Here is a 22639-nt window from a genome sequence, read left to right as displayed (position 1 = left end):
TGACGACGTCCATGCGGTGAAGTGTGCCCACGTAGTCCTCGAGCATGAAGAAACCGAGCGCCGAGGAGTTCTCGGCGTAGATGGCGATGAAGCACGAGCGACGAACGGTCTAGTCAACTGATCGGCGGTGAAGTGAGCATTGACTAGAAACGATCGGTGAATAGTCCGATCAACTGGTTGACGACGAAGTCGATGAACCAAGCGGTCCGACCTGTTGATCGATGGAGAAGTCCGAGTACCAGGTGGTCCGATCATCTGGACGATAACCCTGCAATACAAACATGTAGAACGGTTAGTACATAATGTAAAAATATATGAACTTTAGAGAAAAAAATAGTGTATGTAGCTCGACGATCAGTTGGAGCGAAGTTGTATTTATATTTAATATAAACCGTCTGACCAGTTAGTGTGTAGCTGAGTCTCTAGCTATAGCTAGCCCATAGTCCATAACGTCAAGCGCGGAGCCTGTGCACGTGTAGGAGGAACAGGCGTGACTAAGGAGCCGCTGCCGACCACCCATAACGCAAAGCGCGGAGCCCGTAACACGTGTAGGGAGAAGCCGAAGATAGGACCATCTCTGAAGGCGTCCGAGCATCAACGTGACTGTTTAGAGGTTCGAAAAATCATTTAGAGAACAAACATGGAGAAAACAGTTCGAAGAAACATTATGGCGATATACGGAGATTGGAGAATATTTAGAAAAATATTAAAGCGTGACTTAATTTTAGACAGAAAGTCTAGTTGACGACGTATGACGTTATCTGGTCGGCGTTGACGGCGAGTACCTAGCGGGCGGTGAGTTGTTGGTGAAGACGACCTCGGAGGTAGTTCCGAGATCGGATCTACTGTCGCGGGGCTGGTGTAGCCATCGATGAATTATCGTCGTGGACCGATATGGATCTCCACGAGATTGACGACGAGAACGCGTCGTTGATTTAAGATCCATCTGGCTTGCCATGGGATCAAGCGCACACCCCTATCTGGTGCGCCAACTATCGACAGAATATCGTCGGTAGTCCTTCGAGGGGTATTCCACGAAGGTAGATTAATCAATAGAGATGTGTGATATAAAGAACAAGAAGGCAATAAAGACACACGAGTTAGATAGGTTTAGACCATCAGTATGACATAATACCCTACTCGTGTGATCTATTGATTTGTATTAGCTATCGTATGATATTGCGTAAGTTTAGAGGGGTCCCTACCCGCCTTATATAGTCCGGGAAGTAGGGTTACAAGTCGGTTAGATCTGAGAGATAACTGAAAAGTAATAACTGATTACATAAATTTTGGGTTCATACATAAATTTTGGGATCTCGTAGTATCTTCAGGATATTCTCCAGATGTCTTGCGGAAGGCGCCGAGCAAAGTCGTATCCCAAAAAACTTCATCTTATGAGTTGAATCGCCCCTGAGAACATAGCCCATATAATCTACCGTGAGTATTCAAGGTCATATCCCACAGCTAGTTCTCGAACACTTTGGACGTGTTGTGCAACAACACCGACTTAAACTTCTCCGAACAGGTACGAACGAAGTCGAGCTCACGGTCCGACCACCCTAATAAATTGCCGAGTATGAGCAGTACCGTTACCGAGCAGCACGTACTGTCGTCGAGAAACACGAATCGTAGCCGAGCAGCGTAACCCCCGCACCAGCCCATCTCGTCTCATCGATACCCGCCGTCGCCGGCGACCTTCGGTCTATCAAACTCGCAGCGCCCCACGCCGGTGATCACGCTGGGTGGCAGGAGGAGACGACGGGTGCCGCGGAGCGCCGCCGCCGCCCGATCTGCCTCCCTTGGCCGGTGGACTGCGTCACTGCTCCGTAGACACCCGCTGGTCCGTCCGTCCCGTGACGTGCCTCCGCCGCAAACCCGCTCGATCAGCCTGAGGTATTGCACGATTTCTGCCTCATCCAGTCATCCTTCATCTCCAATTGATTCGTGCGTGCTCAAATTGCTTAATTCTGTGATCTTGGATGATGTGTTAACTATATAGTATATATACTGAAAATTCCTGTACTGCTTGATTAATCGTTCTTTTCTGCCCCGGTTGTCCACCTCTGTTTAGGCTGGGGTGGAGTAGAGATCTACCGGACTTGAATAGATTCCTTTCAACTCAACGCTAGGCTGATGGCGCAGATCCCCAATCTCGACAACGCGCCGCTCAACCTTGCGGCCCTCAGGTGCCCCCACCATCGTGAACCGTCTCATTAGCTCGCCTCCTCCTATCTGTTACGCATCTGGATTCTGACAGGCTTATTCGATCTGTTTGTAGGGAGCAGTCGCAGAAGGACCTGCTCGGCATCCTAAAAAATGTGTGTTTCCTGTCTCACGTTGCTCGTTATAACCATGATCTCCGGTGGTCTTGTTGTTTTGATACTAAACTGAGAAGTTTGGTTTCCTTTGTGATGCGTACCAGATAAGGGGGAAGAAGTGCTTGGTCATTGATCCTAAGCTCGCTGGGACTCTGTCACTGATTGTGCAGACATCGCTGCTGAAGGTTTGATGACACTATGTGTATGCTAGTCTTGTCTGGTTATCTTTAATAACTCTGTGTTACAGTAATATTCTTTGCTTGTACATTTTATATTTTATATATATCATATGTCAAGGTCTAGGCTATGCCACAGCGTGTACCCCGGTTCATCTGTTTAATTTCCAGAGTTTCTTAGCTCATTGCGCCCTTTATTCTGCTTATCAGGAGTATGGCGCGGAATTGCGGATTCTCTCCCCCGAACCCCTGCAGACGGAATGCCCAAAAATCATATATCTTGTGTGCTCTCAGCTGAGCTTCATGAAGTTCATTGCAAGTCAAATTAAGAACGATGAACCTAAAGGGCTCCAGAGGGAATACTTCCTTTACTTTGTACCTCGCCGCACCGTTGCTTGTGAGAAGGTATCTGCTATTCTTTTCATGTTTGAACTAATCCACTAGTGGGTTCTATATTGTGTATGGGTGCTGTAGAATAGTTTGCAATGCTCAGATCTATTGAGTTGTTCTAAATTTATATTTAAATTTGAATTTAGTAATAAAATGAAACTCAAAGTAATAACCGTTTCGCAGTTAGATGGACATGTATCCTTGAACCTTCTGATTCTTGTATGTTCATGCATTCAATCAATTATAGTTTTGCTTGAATGAGTAGATATCACTGAGTCTAGTTGAAAATTGGTTTCTATAGGTTCCAGAAATTGGCACTTGGCAGGCTGGAGCTAGTCCATCAGTTTATGCCTTTGACCTTAGGCTATGCTTAGACACGAGTTCAACAACAGCACCTTGTGTATTGTATTTGTCATGCTAAGCATTGGCTGTGTCCTGTTTGTACTATATATATATGATTCTCATACATGGTGCGTATCAGGCCTGAAATATTATTTGGTTTGATCATGACTTTACATTATTGTTTTGCATATATGTATGTTAATGTTTTAAGAATAAATGAGATACCTTGAAGACGATCTGTGTCTTTCTTTTTCTGCTGCCATGAAGATGAATGGAAATAAAACATGTTTGTGATTGGAAGATGGCTTCTAAGAACTGTTTTACTTGGCATCTACAGATCCTGGAGGAAGAGAAAGTCCATCAGAAACTGACATTCGGAGAATATCCCTTATATCTAGTTCCATTGGATGACGATGTCCTGTCTCTTGAACTTGACCATTCTTTGCAGGTACTATTGCATATATCTAGCATTTGTCTTCTGATATTCTGAATCTCATTTTAGCCCTTGTGATTTTATAGGAATGCCTTATTGAAGGAGACACAAGTTCTATCTGGCATGTTGCTAAAGCGATCCATAAATTAGAGGTACCTATGTCTTCTTATACTAGTGGCCTGTTTGGATTGGACCCTAGGAAAGCATTTTTGGTGGCCTGGGGCTGGATGGTGTTGGCTGGCCCAGGCCACCAACCAAACAGGCCCTAATGCATGCATTTGTGCCTGAGGTATTAAATCGACACGAGTACAGAGTATGTACCAATTTTAGAAATATTGAAAATCTCAAGTTGACTATTCATTAAGTGGAAGACATAACACCCTGTTGTATTTTGTTGTACTGACTTATAAGATTCTTGAAACTATGCATTTGTGCTTATTACTGCATATTTTGCCAGTTTGCCTTTGGAGTTATCCCGAATGTTAGGGCTAAGGGTGTGGCGTCAACCAAAGCTGCAGAGTTGTTGAATAATATGCAACTAGAGGATCCAGTCAACATGGATGATGTAAGACCAACTGATGTTTTGCTTCTGTGACTCAAGTTTCTAAATTTATTTGAACCTGACTAGTTCCATCTTTTTTTCTTTGTGGTGTCTTAGATGGGGATTCCGGAGATAAACACTGTTATTCTGCTAGACAGAGAGGTACACATTCTATTATGTTCTATTTGCACTGTGATTTTCATTTCTGAAAACAATCATTTAGTGCTTCTTGTCTTCTGTTTTGACCATGCGTTTTTCTTTAAGTCATTAAGTGATACATTTTACAGTGATATCAGGTGTGATACTGTTTTGATGTATTATAGTTTTTCTTATTTGTTCTAATTTTATTTCCATTCAGGTGGACATGGTGACACCAATGTGCTCTCAGTTGACGTATGAAGGCTTGTTGGATGAGGTAGGCTATAGAATCTTTCCATCCTGGCTTAAATTCATGAGCATGTGATCTGTTTCTGTTTTCTGTTAACCATGGTAAAGTCATCGTAGAACTATGAACCTGCATCTGTATGACGTTCTAATGTTGCTTTATCTAAAGATGGAACCAACAAGAAACATTGTATAATTCCCTTTCTTTTACCAACAAGAAAAAAGTTGATTGCTGCATACATCTTTCTGACTCCTCCACTAGATCCTCTGTTCAGATTTCAGCATGTCTGTTAGGATTAAACAATTTTTGTTTTGAAGGCAAAAACTGTGGGGGAGATCCCCACAGCACTTCATTTTATATATTTAAAAGGAATTAAAACAGTACAAACTTACAACGGGAATTAACTGTAAGCATCTAGCCAAAAACAAAAGGCTGATCTGAGATCATCCTTGATTAAACATTTTTTTTGCAGTGCCAATGCAGTTAAGTCACCAAAGACCACCGAAAACTCTTTAGTCATTAAATCTATTATGTTATCTCTGGCAAACTTCATGTGACTATTAAGAGCCTGTTTGGTGCCGCTCCAGCTCCACTGCGCCACCGCAGAAGGCAGAGCCGGAGCAGGGGCACCTAGAAAGCAGCTTCGCCTAGAAAACCGCTTCGGCTCCTTTGTCACCCAGGCCAGAAGCACTTTTATCGTGAAGCCATTTGGTGTGGCTCTGTCTGGAACTGTTTGGGGCTGGAGCCGCACCAAAGAGGCCCTACTTTCAACATTGATATACAGAAAAGTATTTGGAATGGTCTTATAAATGTAATACCAGCAGATCTGTCAACAAAAAGTCTTCCAGAATGCCTTTTAACATTTTTATTAGCCTAATTAATAATAATACAAAATAGCAGTAAAAAGTGTTAGGTGGTGAGGCTGTCAAAATCTGAAACCTCAGCTGTAGCCCCTTTGTTCTCCTAAGTGAGACAAAGTGGGTTGTTGTATTTCGCTTTCTCAGATTGGTGGAGAAAAGCAGTGAAAAAGATTCAGAAAGATACAAGAAAAGGGTTGAACTCGATTGTCATTTTGGGTGCCTGGGTAATCTGGAAACACCATAATTCATGTGTTTTTTGATGGCGCGCGGCTGTGCATCAATGACCTCTGGATGTTCAGAGAAGAGCAACACCTCTGGTGTCTTGCTGGAGCTGAAAGTCTGAGAGCGTTAGGTCAAGGTCAGGGAGATGAGCTGGGGCTGTCTTAGTTTGTTTCCTCGCTCTTTCTGGGTCAGGTCTCATCTCTCCCATGTTTCTTTAGAGTAAGTCCTGTTCATGTAAAATTCAACCCCTCATGGCTCGTCTCGGAGTGAGCTGGTGGTGATTGTAAGGGGCTGGTTCTTTCTCTCTATAATACCAAGATACGAAGCTCTCCTTCGTATTCGAGAAAAAAAAAATTAATACAAATATATGCAGCGCTCCTGTATGTTCGAGAAAGAAAATATGTCTGAAACATCCTTTTTTTAACACACAATAGAATGTCATGGTCAAATGAACGATTTCATGATCCACTATTGTTGTGCTCAGATGCATATCGGATGTCAAGGGCCTCAAACCCTTGGGTAGCTGGACCTCGACTACGTAATTCGTAGCCGCGATCCGTCTTCTCCGGCGAGGTTTTTCCCCTCCGCCGCAGGCTTAATTGAGTAGAGAGAGAGATAGGTTTAGGGAATAACTTCTTGCTTAATCCTTCCGATTGTCACCGAGTACAATATTAATGGCCTCAGGCCCAAAACAAACTAGCGCCATGCGCTCCTAGAATTATGGATAAAAAACAGCAACTAATCCTATCCTTCCTCTTAGCCACTGATGGCTGGCTCGGCCCGGTTCTCCCGCGCACACGCGCGGTCAGCGCGCTCTGCCGCTCGCCGCACATCCCTGGCACGCCGGCGCCTTGAGTACTTCTGGCCCCACATGACATCTCCCCCCCCCTCGAGAGCCAGCTCGTCCTCGAGCTGGAACGCTGGGTAGCGCTCCTGGAAGGTGTCGAGGTCCTCCCATGTCACAGAAGCCGCTGTTTCACCCTTCCACTGGACTAGCACTTGTTGAACGCCACGAGCGAGGCGTGACCGCACGACGAGCTCTGGCTCCGGTTGGACGGCTCCATGATGAATGTCCGGCAAGGCAGGAGGAGCAGCTGGTACCGGGCCAACAAATTTCTTGAGGAGGCCCACATGAAACACATCATGCAGCTTGGCACGCGGAGGAAGCTCGAGGCGAACAGCGACAGGGTTGATGAGCTCGACGATGCGGTACGGTCCGTAGAAACGGGGCTTCAATTTGCCTTTGCTGACCTGGGGCAAGGAGGCCGGTGCACGATGACGGAGGCAAAGAAGCACCAGGTCGCCTGCTGCATAAGTGACGGGGCGGTGCAGCTTGTCGTAATACTTATTTTGGACGGCCTGCGCCTGCTCCAGGCGGTAGCGTACATCAGCCAGGAACTCCTTGTCCGCCATGGTCCGGGCGACGGCCGCCACGCGAGTCTCGCCCGGTTCATAAGACCGGATGGTAGGCGGGTCGCGGCCGTAGACCACCCTGAAGGGCGTGTCCCGCAACGACGTCTGGTAGGCGGTGTTGTAGAGGTACTCTGCCCACGGGAGCCAGCGAACCCATTGCCGGGGACGATCGCCGGTGAAGCAACGTAGGTACATGACGATAACTCGGTTGGCCGCCTCAGATTGTCCGTCGGACTGCGGATGAAAGGCAGTCGTCATGTGCAATTTGGTGCCCATGAGCCGCATAAGTTCCTTCGAGAATGTTGAGGTGAACACGACGTCCCGGTCCGACACCAAGGACTGGGGAACGCCATGGAGGCGCACAATGTCCGCGAAGAACGCCTGCGCCACGGACTCTGCAGTGTAGGGGTGAGCCAACGGAATGAAATGACAATACTTGCTAAAGCGGTCCACCACCGTTAGGATCACCGACTTCCCACCCACACGGGGGAGGGCCTCCACGAAGTCCAGGCCGAGGTCACTCCAGACCGCCGTGGGTACCGGCAGGGGTAGGAGGAGGCCGGCGGGATGGAGGTGTTCAGACTTGTACCGCTGGCACGTGTCACAAGCACGTACGAAGTCCTGCACCACGCGACGCATGTCGGGGAAGTGGAAGTCGCGGCGGAGCCGGTGCAACGTGCGCTGCACCCCCTCGTGGCCGTCTGCGTGTACGGCAGCCAGCACCTCATGAAGCAGCGGGGAGGACGGCGTGACGTAGAGTCTGGAGCCGAACGTGACCATGCCGTCGCGCAGCCCCCACGGCGCGCCACGGGAACCAGCCAGGACCGCGTCACGGATGGTGACTAGTGCGGGGTCCGTGGACTGGGCCTGGCGGAGACGGCTGATGTAGTCGAAGCGGGGTGCTGAGACAGCCAACACCGCTCCCTCTTCGGTGTCGCGGCGAGACAGTGCGTCCGCCACCGTGTTGGAAGCGCCCGGCTTGTACTCCACGCTGAAGTCGAAGCCGAGGAGCTTGCCCACCCAGTGGTGTTGTGGGATGGTCGCCAGGCGCTGGTCGAGGAGATACTTGAGGCTGAAGTGATCGGTGCGCACCACGAACCGGCGCCCCCAAAGGTACGGCCGCCAATGACGAATGGCGAGGACGAGGCCGATCAATTCCCGCTCGTAGGCAGCGAGAGCGCGGTGACGAGGTGCCACAGGCCGGCTGAAGAAGGCCAGCGGGTGCTTGTCCTGGAGGAGCACCGCGCCGAACCCGTACGTGGAGGCGTCACACTCAACGACGAACGGCTTGTCGAAGTCCGGCAGGGTGAGGACTGGGGCGGAGGTGACGGCCTGCTTGAGTGCCTGGAACGCTGCGGCGGCCTCCTCGGACCAGCTGAACCCGTCCTTCTTAGTGAGCGCCGTGAGGGGCGCGGCGATGATGCCGTAGTCGTGGACGAACTTGCGGTAGTAGCCCGCAAGGCCGAGGAAGCCCCGGACCACGCGCGCCGACCGCGGTTGCGGCCAATCCATGACCGCCTGCACCTTTGAAGGGTCCATGGCGACGCCCGCTGCACTAATGATGTGCCCTAGGTAGGAGATGGAGTCGACGGCGAACGCGCACTTAGAGCGCTTGATGAAGAGCCGGTGCTGCCGCAGGACGAGGAGGACGGCTCGAAGATGGCGCAAGTGGTCCGCCCAAGTGGAGCTGTAGATGAGTATGTCATCAAAAAACACAAGGACAAACCGGCGGAGGAAGACGCGCAGAATGTCGGTCATGAGCGCCTGAAATGTGGCGGGGGCGTTGCACAGCCCGAATGGCATCACAAGGAACTCGTAGAGGCCGTCGTGTGTGCGGAACGCCGTCTTGGCGATGTTGTCGGGGTTCATGCGGACCTGGTGGTAGCCCGAACGAAGGTCCAACTTGGTGAAGAACCTGGCACCGTGCAGCTTGTCCAACAGCTCGTCGACCACCGGGATCAGGTACGCATCCTTGACGGTGATGGCGTTGAGGGCTCTGTAGTCGACGCAGAACCGCCATGACCCGTCGGCCTTCTTAACGAGAAGGACCGGGGACGAGAATGCCGACGTGCTGCGGCGGACGAGCCCTTGCTCCATCATGGCGGCGCACTGCCGCTCCAATTCATCCTTGTGCGCGACCGGGTAGCGGTACGGGCGGACGGCCACCGGTGCGGCGCCCGGGAGGAGGCGGATGGCGTGGTCGCGGCCACGCTGGGGTGGCAGTCCGCGGGGTTCCACGAACACGTCGACGAAGGAGGACAGGACAGCGTCGAGCAGCGGGCGCGCCTGAACCGGTGCGTCGGGGGTCGGCGCGACCGAGTTGGTCGCCGCGGGCACGTCCCGACTCGCGTCCAGCCCCGCGGCCGTGGGGGCAGATACGCCCTGTGCGGCCGATGCCTCCAGCCCGCGCCAGCAGATGTCGCGGCCCAGCCGTTTGAACGCCATGGTCCCTACAGAAAAGTCCCAGGCGATACGACCCAAGGTAGCCATCCACTGTGTACCCAAGACCATATCATACCCGGCCAGGGGCATCACGTACAGGTCGACGTGGAACGCCAAGCCGTCGATGGAGATGGCTGCGCGACGGAGAACGCCGGGGCAGGGAACCTTCTCGCCGTTGGCCACCGTTGCTGTGAGGCGAGGGCGTGGCTGGACGGCCAGACCCGTGCGCGACGCCGCGGCTTCCCTGATGAAGTTGTGGCTGGACCCGGTGTCGACGAGCGCGACGAGGGAGGCAGCGCCCAGGGTCACGCGAAGCAGCAACGTGTTGCCACTGGGAACGCCGGCCACCGCATGGAGGGAGAACACCGGGGCCTCCGGGTCCGGCGTGTCCTCGCCGCCGGCGTCGTCGTCGTCGTCGTCCACGATGCTGTCCAAAAGGAACAAGCGTTTGCAGACCTTGTTGTGGCCACGGCTGTACTGCTCATCGCAGTTGAAGCACAGGCCAAGGCGACGGCGCTTGTCCTGCTCGGCCTGAGTCAGGCGTTTCACCGGCCGGCCTTCGACGGTGACGTTGGGCGCCGGGGCTTTGGGGGCCGGCAGGGCGAGGCGCGGTGCTGGCGCCGGGAGAACGCCGCGGCCAGCCGCTCTCGGCGGCGCAGGAGTATACTGCTCCATGAGTTCCATCTGACGTGCCAAACTCATGGCTGCAGCAAGCGACTGCGGGTTGTGTACTTGGACGGCGAGGCTGAGTGGCGGGAGGAGGCCCCCCGTGAACAGCTAGACTCGTTGAAGTTCTTCCAGGGGGCCAGCGCAGGGCAGGAGCGCCTGGAAACGTGCCTGGTACTCCGCGACGGTCCCGGTGCGGCGGCAATCGGCGAGTTCGAAGAGTGGAGCAGATCGCAGTGGCGGCCCGAACCTCATGTTGAGGAGTTCGGTGAAGCGGCGCCACGACGGCGTGCCCTCATCCGTCTGCACCTGCATGTACCAGAGTTGCGCCTCGTCGTCGAGATTGTAAGAAGCCATCCACACCTTTTCCTCCATGATCCGCTGCTGGTGGAAGTATGACTCGCAACGGTTGATGAAGACGAGTGGATCCTTCGTGCCATCGTACTTGGGGAAGTCCATCTTCTAGAACTTCGGCGGCCGGTCGTTGTGGTGCTCGCCGAAGGCCGTCTTGGAGCCCGAGGACGACATGCGGTCGGCCGTGAGGGAGGCGATGGCCTTGGCATTCGCCGCGACGGAGGCCTGCAGTTCCTTCATGGCGTCGGTGAGGCTTTTGATCTGGTCGGCATCGCCCATGGCAGCGGCAGATGAGGCGGTGGAAGCGGAAGCCGAAGACGGGGACAGGGGGGCTGGTGGCTGTGGTGGTGGGGGATTGGCGGCGTCGGATGGTGAAGAGGAACGGGACGGCGAGGATCTTCTGGAACGTGATACCAGGTTGTCAAGGGCCTCAAACCCTTGGGTAGCTGGACCTCAACTACGTAATTCGTAGCCGCGATCCGTCTTCTCCGGCGAGGTTTTTCCCCTCCGCCGCAGGCTTAATTGAGTAGAGAGAGAGATAGGTTTAGGGAATAATTTCTTGCTTAATCCTTCCGATTGTCACCGAGTACAATATTAATGGCCTCAGGCCCAAAACAAACTAGCGCCATGCGCTCCTAGAATTATGGATCAAAAACAGCAACTAATCCTATCCTTCCTCTTAGCCACTAATGGCTGGCTCGGCCCGGTTCTCCCGCGCACACGCGCGGTCAGCGCGCTCTGCCGCTCGCCGCACATCCCTGGCGCGCCGGCGCCTTGAGTACTTCTGGCCCCACATGACATCGGACGTGGCCTATTTGGCACTCCAGAACTATCTATGAAAGCATCTAGCCATTATATAATGGCTAATTTGCTTTGTGTTTTTCAACTTGAGTGTAGAGAGAGGATGTAATATTTCTCATTGTTCTGTTGCTTCTACTCTTGTATTGTTAATTACATTTGTTACTATGATGCTGTTTCAGTAAATATCCGCTACTAGATTGCACATAATGATCCAGTAATCTTAGTTTATCTAGAAATGCATACACAGCTGCATGCTGACCTGCTCTGTTTGCAGCAGGGAAGTGTTGCCTAAGACTTTTTCTTAATTAGACCTTGTCTTCTTTTTGTCTGTTGTTCTTTATGACTTGAAAGTAACTCTAAATATGGTGGCATTGTCTAGGGGCTCTTTGGTTGGCTCCTGAGCAGTGCTGCCTGGCCCAGGTAGTGCTCCTAGTGCCTCAATCCAAACACGCCCATCATCACTGCATGATAGGTCCTGAAACATTCTTTCTGGCCTAAATAAATGCAATCGATACATACAAATGATATATCATCCATTTTGTAAACCCTAAACCTGCTGCATTGCTACAGTGATATAGAATCTCAAATTGTTTGAATTTAAATATCTAGGATCATGTAATATTCTACAGATGCTACAAATTAATAACGGTTCAGTGGAAGTTGATGCAAGCATCATTGGAGCTCAACAAGATGGGAAAAAGGTTAAGGTTCCACTGAATTCAAGGTAAATTCCCTGCCTCAGTTAGCGACTATTAATCTGCTCTTTAAATTTTGAAATAATTCTGGTCACAAATATGAATTGTTTTAGATCTGCCATAAGTCAAACCTTTTTAGCTGTCCTAAATGACTGATCTATATCTTGATAAAGCTAATCCTCACTACAAGTCTATGTCATCATGCAAGCCATCCACATCATCCCCACTAACTATCCACATCATCTCCCTCTAATAGCCATGTCATCCCACTAACTTTCAACCTCTCAATTGGAAGCTATCCACATCATCTCCATTTAATTTTATTTCAAATTCTCTGCAATCCCCGCAGCAATGCGTGGCCATATTCTAGTATTTGTTATTGAGAGAGTGCATGTTACTAAATTGTAAATTTGCTTTGTGCCAACGAATATTTTGTAACCCAGCATTGTACCTTTTTTATTTAGTTTTTTATTCTTAGCTACTCTATTGGCATCCTTGTCATTATCAAGATACTTATGGTTTGTTTTGCACAGTTTTGAAACTTTTGGATCTAGAAAGTTGAGATAATTGTTATTAATGGATTTCTTAGTTTTTGAAGTTGGCAAAAGTTTGATGGTGCAAAATGTCTGCAATCAAACTTCTGATGTCTGATCAACTTACCTTCATGAGTACTTAGATTGGCTATGTGGAAATGTACCAGTTGGCTTTTCATGAAAACTACTTTCGTACAAATTTATTGGATAGAGACTGGTACTTATTTGTGACTGTAGATAGTGCAAATATATGTGTGCAATTGTCTTATTGTACATAGGCTTGCATTTTTACAGGATATTTTGCTGTATTTGGAGCTATGCATTTACATTGGTGTCTTTTTCTTTTCAGCGATAAGTTGTACAAGGAGATCCGAGATCTCAATTTTGAAGTTGTAGTTCAGGTTCACTCCACTGACTTCAACTTTTGTTTATTCATGTGAAGGAACTTTGTGCTAACTTTTGTGGTTTTGGTTGTACCTGCTATTGTCATAGCCATCATTTCTAATTCCAGTTTTTTTAGTTATAGCTACCATCATTTCTACCTATATTAAATAATTATAAATTGTATTGATTGCAGGTTTTACGTCGAAAAGCAACATCTATTCAGCAAGATTTAAATAATTATAAATTGTATTGATTGCAGGTTTTACGTCGAAAAGCAACATCTATTCAGCAAGATTATGCGGAAGTGAAATCCACCAACGTAAGAATTAAGTGTGTTGTGTTTTGCCGTGTGTCCTCTATGTCTGTTGTCTATGCCGAGTTCATGTGTGTTTTATTTAAATATGGGCCACCTCTTTCGGATGATTTACTGATATGAGATGGTTTGGACATGTCCAACGGAGACCTCCAGAGGCACCGGTGCGTAGTGGAATCATAAGCCAAGATAGTAACGTGAAGAGAGGCAGAGGAAGACCGAAGTTGGCTTGGGTAGAGGAAATAAAAGGAGACTTGAAAGGATGGAATATACCCAAAGACTTAGCCTTAGATAGGAGTGCTTGGAAGACAGCTATTCACGTGCCTGAACCTTGATTGTTTCTGCTGGGTTTCAACTCTAACCTACCCCAACTTGTTTGGGACTTAAAGGCTTTGTTGTTGTTGTCTGCTGCTGCTGTCGGAATTAGAATGAGTCCCCATGTTATATTAAGATTGAATTATTGTTCCCCAACAAATCAAGTATTTTGTATGTTAATCAAGTTATAGTTTCTTTTAGAGATAAGATTGAGTTCTTTGGAGAGAGCCTCTATAATGGATTGTAATTGTTTCAATCAGGACAATTGATAAACAAAAGTGTCTAATCTGCCTCTATTTTTCAACCGTGCCAGAGGATTGAATCAATGGCAAGAGGATTAACTTCGCAAAAAAATATTAGACAATACCCACTTTTCAGTCTTTGATTTGTGCCTGTGATTATGATAACCTGGACATATAGCATTTGCCTGCTGTTGAGAATTGACATGGATATGGATTTGGACTGATGCAGCTGGTTTAATATTCACACAAGATCAGAAAAATATTAAATTATCAAGAAATGTCGTTTACATTGTATAATCAACAGCTCTGCTTGACCTAAATAGTTTTGTCTTATTTGAAGATTCAGGGGGCATTTCTTAGTACAATAATGGGTGATCTAGGTGTGATTGCTTGGATAACAATATCAAAATTAGTCTAAATGTGGACATGCTTTAATGGAACTCTTAGTATGAAGAACTTACTACTTTTTAGTGTGTTTCTGCGTCCCGTGTTGTTTAAATGTTATGCATGTTTTTTCTACAGTAAATTACCTTTGGCTAGTACAATGTAGAAAAGGGAAGGTAATTAATTAATTGATATTGTGGTTTTTAACAGACTCAGTCCGTTTCGGAGCTCAAGGATTTTGTGAGGAGGTTGCACTCGCTACCGGAGATAGCTGTGAGTTGATTGCATGCCTTCATTTTTCTCTGATATTATTTTACTAACTTATTGCATGTTGTTTAGAGGCATGTTCATTTGGCACAACACTTGCAATTGTTCACGGGGAAACCCTCCTTTCATGCCCGACTAGACATAGAACAAACAATATTGGAGGTTCAGAACTTTGAAATGTGAGTTTATCTTTGCAATGCCCTTCTTTTTTTTCCTTCTGCTTTTGAACACCGAAGAGCTGCGCTTCATTTTATTTCCACTGCTCTTTAAGAGGGTGTTTGGTTTGAGGAGGAACCCATCCCCCAAATTTGGTGGAATTACCTCATTCCTCATGCTTATACTGATTATTAGATTGCGAGGAATGAGGTGGTGATGGATCAACTTACTCTATTCCACAAACCAAACAAGATGATGGATGGTTCATTCCTCAAACCAAACACCCTGTAATTTTCTTCTGTTTCTTTTTCTTATAGTTCATTCATCACTTATTATCCTTAAGTTTATTCATTTGCTTAAAATATCCCTTTTTGTATGCTTGTTTTTATCGATGTGCAGGAAACTTGGTGAATGAGTAAAGCAAAGTTTTCTCCTTGAGCTTTCACCAAGTTGAACTTGTGTTTTGAATTGCATTTGTGCTGATATTTTTTACTCTCACACTTCTATGAAAGCTGCCTAAATTTTTTGTTAAGTTGGGCCACATGTTTTCTTCAATATCATAATTAACCACACGAGTCCTGTTTTTGTTCCTCCCGGTATATATGAGCTAAGCTAACTTCATTCCCAGATGCTTTGAGTACATTGAGGAGATGATACATAAGCAGGAAGCTATTGAAAATGTGCTTCGCCTTTTGGTGTTACTTTCTCTTACAAATGCTGGGCTTCCAAAGAAGAATTTTGATTACTTGAGGTATGCTTATGTTTTTTATAAAACTTTCTTCTTTTTCCTTTATTGCTTATGCACAAGACTGGCGACACTATCAACCCATTTACCTTAATGCTGCAATACATTTCATAAGCTGTAAAACAATTAAGCAATAATGAAATGTATTGCCGCATTAAGGTAAATGGGTTGATAGTGTCGTCTGTCTTGGAGCACAATTTTCTTTCTAGCTATCACATCAGAGATGCGCCTTTTCTCCCAACTTTTTATGAACTAATAGATAGATGTGTTGGTACCCAGAAATACTGAATATAAACAACAACAACAACAACAACAAAGCCTTTAAGTCTTAAACAAGTTCGGGTAGGCTAGAGTTGAAACCCAGCATAAGCAATCAAGGTTCAGGCACGTGGATAGCTGTCTTCCAAGCACTCCTATCTAAGGCTAAGTCTTTGGGTATATTCCATTCTTTCAAGTCTCCTTTTATTGCCTCTACCCAAGTCAACTTCGGTCTTCCTCTGCCTCTCTTCACGTTACTATCCTGGCTTAGGATTCCACTACGCACCGGTGCCACTGAAGGTCTCCGTTGGACATGTCCAAACTATCTCAATCGGTGTTGGACAAGCTTTTCTTCAATTGGTGCTACCCCTAATCTATCACGTATATTTTTGTTCCGAACTCGATTCCTTCTTGTATGACCGCAAATCCAACGCAACGTACGCATTTCCGCGACACTTATCTGTTGAACATGTCGTCTTTTCATAGGTCAACATTCTGCACCATACAACATAGCAGGTCTAATCGCTGTCCTATAAAACTTGTCTTTTAGCTTCTGTGGTACCCTTTTGTCACATAGGACACCAGATGCTTGCCGCCACTTCATCCACCCTGCTTTGATTCTATGGCTAACATCTTCATCAATATCCCCGTCTCTCTGTAGCATTGATCCTAAACATCAAAAGGTATCCTTTCTAGGCACTACTTGCCCTTTCAAACTAATATCTTCCTCCTCCTAAGTAGTAGTGCCGAAGTCACATCTCATATACTCAGTTTTAGTTCTACTGAGTCTAAAACCTTTGGACTCCAAAGTCTCCCGCCATAACTCCAGTTTCTGATTCACTCCTAAAGCATCAATAAAATTTTCCTCCTCTCCCAGATCAAGCTAGTGCATAAATTTACAAAGTTGATGAATCACCATCCGTACATGATAAATTTAAAAACTGTGTAATATTAGATATTCATAAAGGCTTTACGTCACGTAACAGGATGACCAGGCCAATGGTCTTATAGCCCTACATATTTATAAACTGAAAGTGTCCTCATGTCTAGTCAGAGACACCTTGACTAGCGAACTGAGACTGGGCTTCTGACCATAAACTAGACATCATCTTTGATCCCCGTAACCCAATGCAAAAAATTTGTGACTAGCGGAGGTGCTACCATTCTTAGTATTATGTGTCACGACCCCATTTAAGTCACATATTCGCTATAATAATTGCTCCACAAACATAAGATATTTTTTTTGGATCTTATCAACAAATGTAAGGCATGCTTCATACTCCAATGCAAAACAATTGCGCTGCTCCCTACGCAAACCCTTAATAAGAAATATCCACCTTTTAACATCTATTGTTTGCATGCATGAATTGAATATAGACTTAAGATGGAATAAACGGATTTGTGGAGTAGATGCTGTTTAAAAGTACGTGCTTTAGGGTGTTATTGTGCATTTGTTATATACATCCTATGTTTATTAGAATTTATTTTTTAGATTCCAGCATGCTGTTGAGTGTACACTTAATCCTTGTTTACTCTGCTTTTTTTTAACTGGCTAGGCGGGAGATACTTCATAGTTATGGCTTTGAGCACATGCACTTGTTATACAATCTGGAGAAGGCTGGCCTTCTTAAGAGGCAGGTTAGTCAGATTTGAGTGTCACCAAACTTTTTCTTCAGAGTCATCTGTGGTTCCTTCAATGTTGTTTTCTTTTGCCTTCCTAATCTTCAATGACATATTGTTGTACTACCCAGGAATCAAGAAGCAATTGGGTTGGTATTACAAGAGCACTGCAGCTTATAGTTGACATAAATGATACGGCAAAGTATTAACTCTTGAGGCTTTATATATACTTTGCATTATGTTCTATTTGCTCATGCTACAAGCATTTGGTTTCATATATGCCTGGTTACATAAATACTGCCTCTATTCCAAAATGTAAAGTGTTTAAGTTTTGTCCCAAGTCAAACTTCTCTAACTTGACCAAGTTATAACATCTACAGTGACATTTAGTGGTGGAGTTAATAAACTAATATGGTGTTGTAGATGTTGGTACAATTTTGTATTGGTCAAAGTTAGAGAAGTTTAAGGCAAAACTAAAGCATTTTACATTTTGAAACAGAGGGAGTTGTATTCCCCAATGCATGCACTGATACACAGGTCTCCTGCATGTTCAAGAAAAGTAAACTGTTTCTGTCTTCTTCATATAAGTTATATAAACTGTTTCAGTACATCCTTTCAAACTCCATCCTAATTTTTTACCAAAATGTTTGAGTCAATATTTTTTCTGTTTAGTTTTAATTTTGTTTAGAAGTTATTTGTTTTCCTGCAATGCACTGCTTCATTGTAATGATTATTCAAGGCATAATTATGGCCATTCTTGAGCTCGTTGTAACTAGCCATTCGATATCTAATTGCACCTTCAACTTGTACTAATGTATTCTTATCGTCACTCTCAGCCCTACTGATATATCCTACATCTTTTCTGGATACGCACCTCTTAGTATTCGCCTTGTTCAGCATGCAGTGAGATCTGGATGGTATGTTTCTCATGCTAGTTTCTTTGTGTCCCTTTACTTTTTTATGATGATGACGTGTTTCTTTGAATATAATCTGCAGAGAAAGGATTGTTTAACTTCCTATGGAAGAAATGTTTCTATGCCAAAAGAAGTCAGAGAATAAAATATCTAGGTCTTTGAGTAACGGAAAGTTCTTATTACACATGATCTTTATTCATTTCCTTTCTTGGGTAAAACATACATGCAGTAAACAAAAAATTTGTCCCATGTATTCCTTAGGAATGTAGCCTTCCAATTCCTTTTTATATTTATAAATTGTGCAGACTTCAGTTGTGGAAACTTATGAGCCATTTTGTTGATATAAATTACAAAAAGTCTCTTCTACTAGATTGAGTATCCAGTATAATAGGAGTGTTGCCCAATTTTCCTTTATCTACATTTCTGCTCTCTTAGTTAAAAATAGATCCTAGTTTTTACCAATATATCAGATAAAAAAAGTGTTGTTTATTTATCAACAAATGCTTCACCCATCCTTTTCGGGTGGGAAAGCTTCAGCTGTCATGTTGTACAAGTGGTTTTCATGCATGTCCTTAATAACCTTAATTAATGGATAGAATGTTTGCGACATATACTTTCTCACACTGAAATATATTTCTCACTTTGCAGGTGGTCTATTGAAGAACTGTTGAAACTACTGCCAGGCCCACATCTGGATTTGAAAAGAGTGAGTGGAACTCGTTGAATTGTCTTCGCGTTTTAGGGAAGCAAAAAAAAAAAAATCCTTAAAGATTTTCTCACTCATGTAGGGTGGTTTGACAATTAATTCGTCGCCAGAGGTACATCCAGGTTTAGGGGCTCAACAGAGTATTGACAGGTAAATTCACCCCTGTATAACAATTCAAACATGACAGAAATGATTGAAGTGGAGAGAGAAGGGAGGGATATGGACACCATGTTGACTCTGTATACAAATTCAAGGAAATTGGGATCCGAAGATGTCATGCACAGCACACTTGGTATCTGAGGGGAGGAGCAGCACCATGCCTTCCTAGGGCCTTTGGATTGTGTTATTTTTTAGAGATAAGATTAAATTGTATTGTTTCGTTAAGCTTGGAGATTAGTTCTCTAGGATCAAGTCATTCCATAAGGATCAAGTCATCTCATCATTATAAGGATGGCATGCATCTCCTCTAGGAAAGCAAAAACAATAGATCATAACTCCTAGTACGTCAGCTATCCTTGCCCTTGCCTAGAGGCCACTGTTTTCCAGCACAGTCGTGCTGATTGGGTTCAGGGCCATCTAAAATAGATATGCACCAAATTGTGCATGCTATTTCATTATCCGAACTTTTTGGTTAGTAATGATAGCAACAGAAGTACTTAGTCTTGTTGACGTCAGACATAGATGGTCAAGTTTTTGGTGTTACTCAACCAGTTTTCCCTGAAATATGTGGTACCAAAATGCAATAGCAGATAATTTCTGGACAGTATGCAGCAGATCTGGGAGAATGATCTCATGCTTCAATCAAAACCATATTTTAATAGAGAAGAGTGCTAAAACTTATATACTCTTGATATGGAAAACATTGTGGGCCATTCCCCTAGCATTCTCACAGTAATAAATCTGCTTTCTAAAATTTCTGTTCATTCTAGGGTTGGTCATCGCTCTCTGGTTTTGGTTGTATTTATTGGTGGTGTCACATTTGCTGAGATTGCTGCCCTTCGATTCCTTAGTGCACAGGTACGCCTTGTCCTACTTGTTTCTCAGTTTTCAGATGTTTAGAGCAAATTGATTCCAAGGTATTTTCTTATATACAAAAATTCACATCAGTATCCATGGTACATAGGAGTTTTTTTTTTCCTGATTTGTTTTCTCAACTACTAAATCAATAAGAATAATTTGGTACAACCATTTTATATTGGTTTGCACAGAGTAAAATCTTTTTCGTGATTTTTGTTGTCCCCTTTGTTATGAAAGTTGATTGTATGGATCAGCCCTCCCCCACACCACTACCCAAAAAAAAAAAACTGACCACTATACTACTGTTTACCTGAACAAAGTCTTTCTCTTAACTTTTTTTACTGCATATAAGACCTGAATTTTGACTATGAATTTTTTTTTTCTCTTTAGTTGGGCCACGCTCTTTCTCGAACACAGCATGAGGAAGTTGGACCACACTTTAGTTCTTAGTTTTCTTCACTTCATACCTCTTGCCTTGTATATTGCAGGAAGGAATGGGCTACGACTTCCTCATTGCAACAACAAAGGTCGTCAATGGAAACACAATACTCAGACCAATTATAGCAAATAGTAAAGAGGGGATGATGTAATTTTGTTCTTTTGCTGTGCATGTGTTTTTGTAATAGCAAAGAGGAATACTCAAACCCAAGCTTGAGGGTTTTCTTGTTTGGCTAGGGGTTCGTGTTTGTTCAGCAACTAGACGATAAGGCTAACACGCTTGTCGATAGATGGAATCCAACAGTCTCATTTTGATTCAGATCTGTAGCACATTCTCCTAACCCTAAATCATTGGTTTTCATGTGTTCGTCTATCCTTTTATTCAATTAATTGCTTCCTTGAATGCTGTGCATGTTGTTTCTGGACCAATATTGTGAAAAAGGAAGAATATATAGAGCCTGTTGCAAATCTGCATCTTATTCTTCATTTTTACTGAAGGAAAATCATGTCCATGTGAAATATGAAATGAAATTGTCAGCATGCTAAGTTGCCATTCAAAAATATGGTTGGAGGATTGAAGTTTTTATTGTAACTGGGGAATGTTTAAATATCTTGAGAGTTTAAATGCGAGATCCTTGGCCTGTTGATTCTTATTTTTCTTGTGAAATTTCTACTCATAGAAGTTGGCATGAGAATTTTGAATAATTTTTGCACTCTTGCGAGGTCTCCAAAAAGCTGTACACATTCTTATAAAATGAGCGCATAACTTTGACCTGTCTGAAATCAAGAGAACAGCAAAACGAAGATTTATACTTCATCCGTCTCAAAATAAATCAGCTTCTAGAGTTGTTCAAAGTCAAATTATCCCAAGTTTAACTGGAATTATAGAAAGGAACATCAATATTTATGACACCAAAATAGTTTCATTGGATACATAATGAAATATATTTTCTTATCTTGTTTCATTCGTAGATGTTGATACTCTATAAAGTTTGTCAAATTTTAAATAGTTTAACTTAAGATAACTCTAGAAATTGATTTTGTTTGTACGACAAAGGACTCCTTCACTGGCACAATGCACTTTAAGACTTTTTTCTATCTTTGTATATTTGTTTCACTTTTTTCACATTTGAAATGTTTCTCATATAATGTTTTTGAGAGACAACAAGTGCAAATATCAGCAGTGTTGTCCCCCAAAAGTAGAATAACGAATATGACAAATGGTGCGAAGTCTAGAGATGAAAACTGCAAGCACCAGAAGTCCGCCGGCAAGGGGAATGAACACGTCGGATGATTGGGCGGTTGTCTGGTGATCAATCCAATAGGGTACTATTCAGATGAACGTTGTGGACGGTACGGTGGTCAAGGATACAAAGGCATTGGACGATAGAGTGTTGGTCCAATGTTTGACCAAAGCTGAAGACCTGAGGAATATTATCTGACGAACTATGAAGATTAAGGCACCGGACAATCCAACAGCTAATGCGAAAACTCTAGCGGATGATCCGATGACAATTAAAAAGGTGGCAACGGTGCAGTACTCACTATGCGGCGGTGGTGAGGAACAGCGGATAAATCATGTCAACAAAAGAAACAGTTACTTCAACGGTTAGTGAGGACTTGACCATCTAGTGGTGACGAAAATAATTGTTTTTACAATTCCCTTTGACTCCTAAGAATTTTGGATGTGGGACTGGTGTCATTGACACTTTTACCTCCTTAATTAGCTTTCTGTGACCAATCTGTAATCAACTCTCTGTATCGGTCCTCGACTAAGTCATCCTATGGGTCAACAGACGACATGATAGCACTAACATATCTTTGAAGAAGCTCCCCGCACCCCGAATTTGCTGATTTTACAAGTGAAATCTTCTATGTCAGGACAGAGTTCATAAAAAAGCATCGAAAACTAGTTTCTCTTGTTTTAGCCCCCAAACATGCTTTTAGTATATCTTTTTATATGTTAACTCTGATTTCTATAAGAAAAACAGGTGCTCATGAGTTCCTAGCACGCAACAGGGTGATTTCTAGGACCCTAATGTTTCTCTTGATGTTTGATGTACTTTTTAACTTACGTAAAGTTTGTTTGCTTGTATGTGCCTTTGTGTGATCATGTTCACTGTGTATAGAAGGAGAGCAAGAGGGTAAATTCTAGGATTAATATTTTGAAGAGACAAAGCAGTCACAACTCGCAACAATTTAGAGAAAGCAAGTGCCCCTTGACCATGTTCTTTACCTATTCACTCTAATCATTTTATTTATATGCATGTGTATATTTTTTGTAAACCCTAAGGACTATCTAGTTTACT

At 44.6% G+C, this 22639-nt stretch overlaps 1 protein-coding gene across 2 annotated transcripts; it reads left to right on the top strand.

The window, feature by feature from the left end:
* The first annotated feature begins 1597 nt into the window (after nt 1-1597).
* Nucleotides 1598-20716, top strand: LOC136450048 (vacuolar protein-sorting-associated protein 33 homolog). Of its 2 annotated transcripts, XM_066450309.1 has the most exons (23): nt 1598-1893; nt 2072-2186; nt 2279-2318; nt 2423-2503; nt 2705-2899; nt 3564-3674; nt 3746-3811; nt 4117-4224; nt 4318-4362; nt 4559-4615; nt 11973-12067; nt 12921-12972; nt 13215-13274; nt 14420-14482; nt 14549-14655; nt 15261-15383; nt 17192-17273; nt 17387-17457; nt 18092-18172; nt 18818-18875; nt 18958-19025; nt 19805-19892; nt 20381-20716. In XM_066450309.1, exons 2-23 carry the CDS (start codon nt 2134-2136, stop codon nt 20480-20482), a joined length of 1806 nt encoding a protein of 601 aa, XP_066306406.1. In that variant the 5' UTR covers nt 1598-1893; nt 2072-2133; the 3' UTR covers nt 20483-20716. The 2 variants fall into 2 exon arrangements, 1 of the variants encoding a protein (XP_066306406.1); XR_010758247.1 differs by lacking the exons at nt 18958-19025; nt 19805-19892; nt 20381-20716 and adding an exon at nt 18252-18338 and having other exon boundaries at nt 18819-18860.
* The last annotated feature ends 1923 nt before the right edge of the window (nt 20717-22639 follow it).

Source organism: Miscanthus floridulus, chromosome 5, assembly GCF_019320115.1.
Source record: "Miscanthus floridulus cultivar M001 chromosome 5, ASM1932011v1, whole genome shotgun sequence".
NCBI classification, from domain to species: Eukaryota; Viridiplantae; Streptophyta; class Magnoliopsida; order Poales; family Poaceae; genus Miscanthus; species Miscanthus floridulus.
The sequence above is the reverse complement of the archived record's forward strand: the minus strand, read 5'-3'. Positions and strand labels throughout refer to the sequence as shown.

What these genes read in the sequence shown, in the direction of transcription:
- LOC136450048 (XM_066450309.1), top strand. Translation starts at nt 2,134, where the DNA reads ATGGCGCAGATCCCCAATCTCGACAACGCGCCGCTCAACCTTGCGGCC. An exon ending in GCTCAACAGAGTATTGACAG is followed by an intron (nt 19,026 to 19,804) that starts GTAAATTCACCC and finishes TGTTCATTCTAG; the next exon opens with GGTTGGTCATCGCTCTCTGG. An exon ending in TTCGATTCCTTAGTGCACAG is followed by an intron (nt 19,893 to 20,380) that starts GTACGCCTTGTC and finishes TGTATATTGCAG; the next exon opens with GAAGGAATGGGCTACGACTT.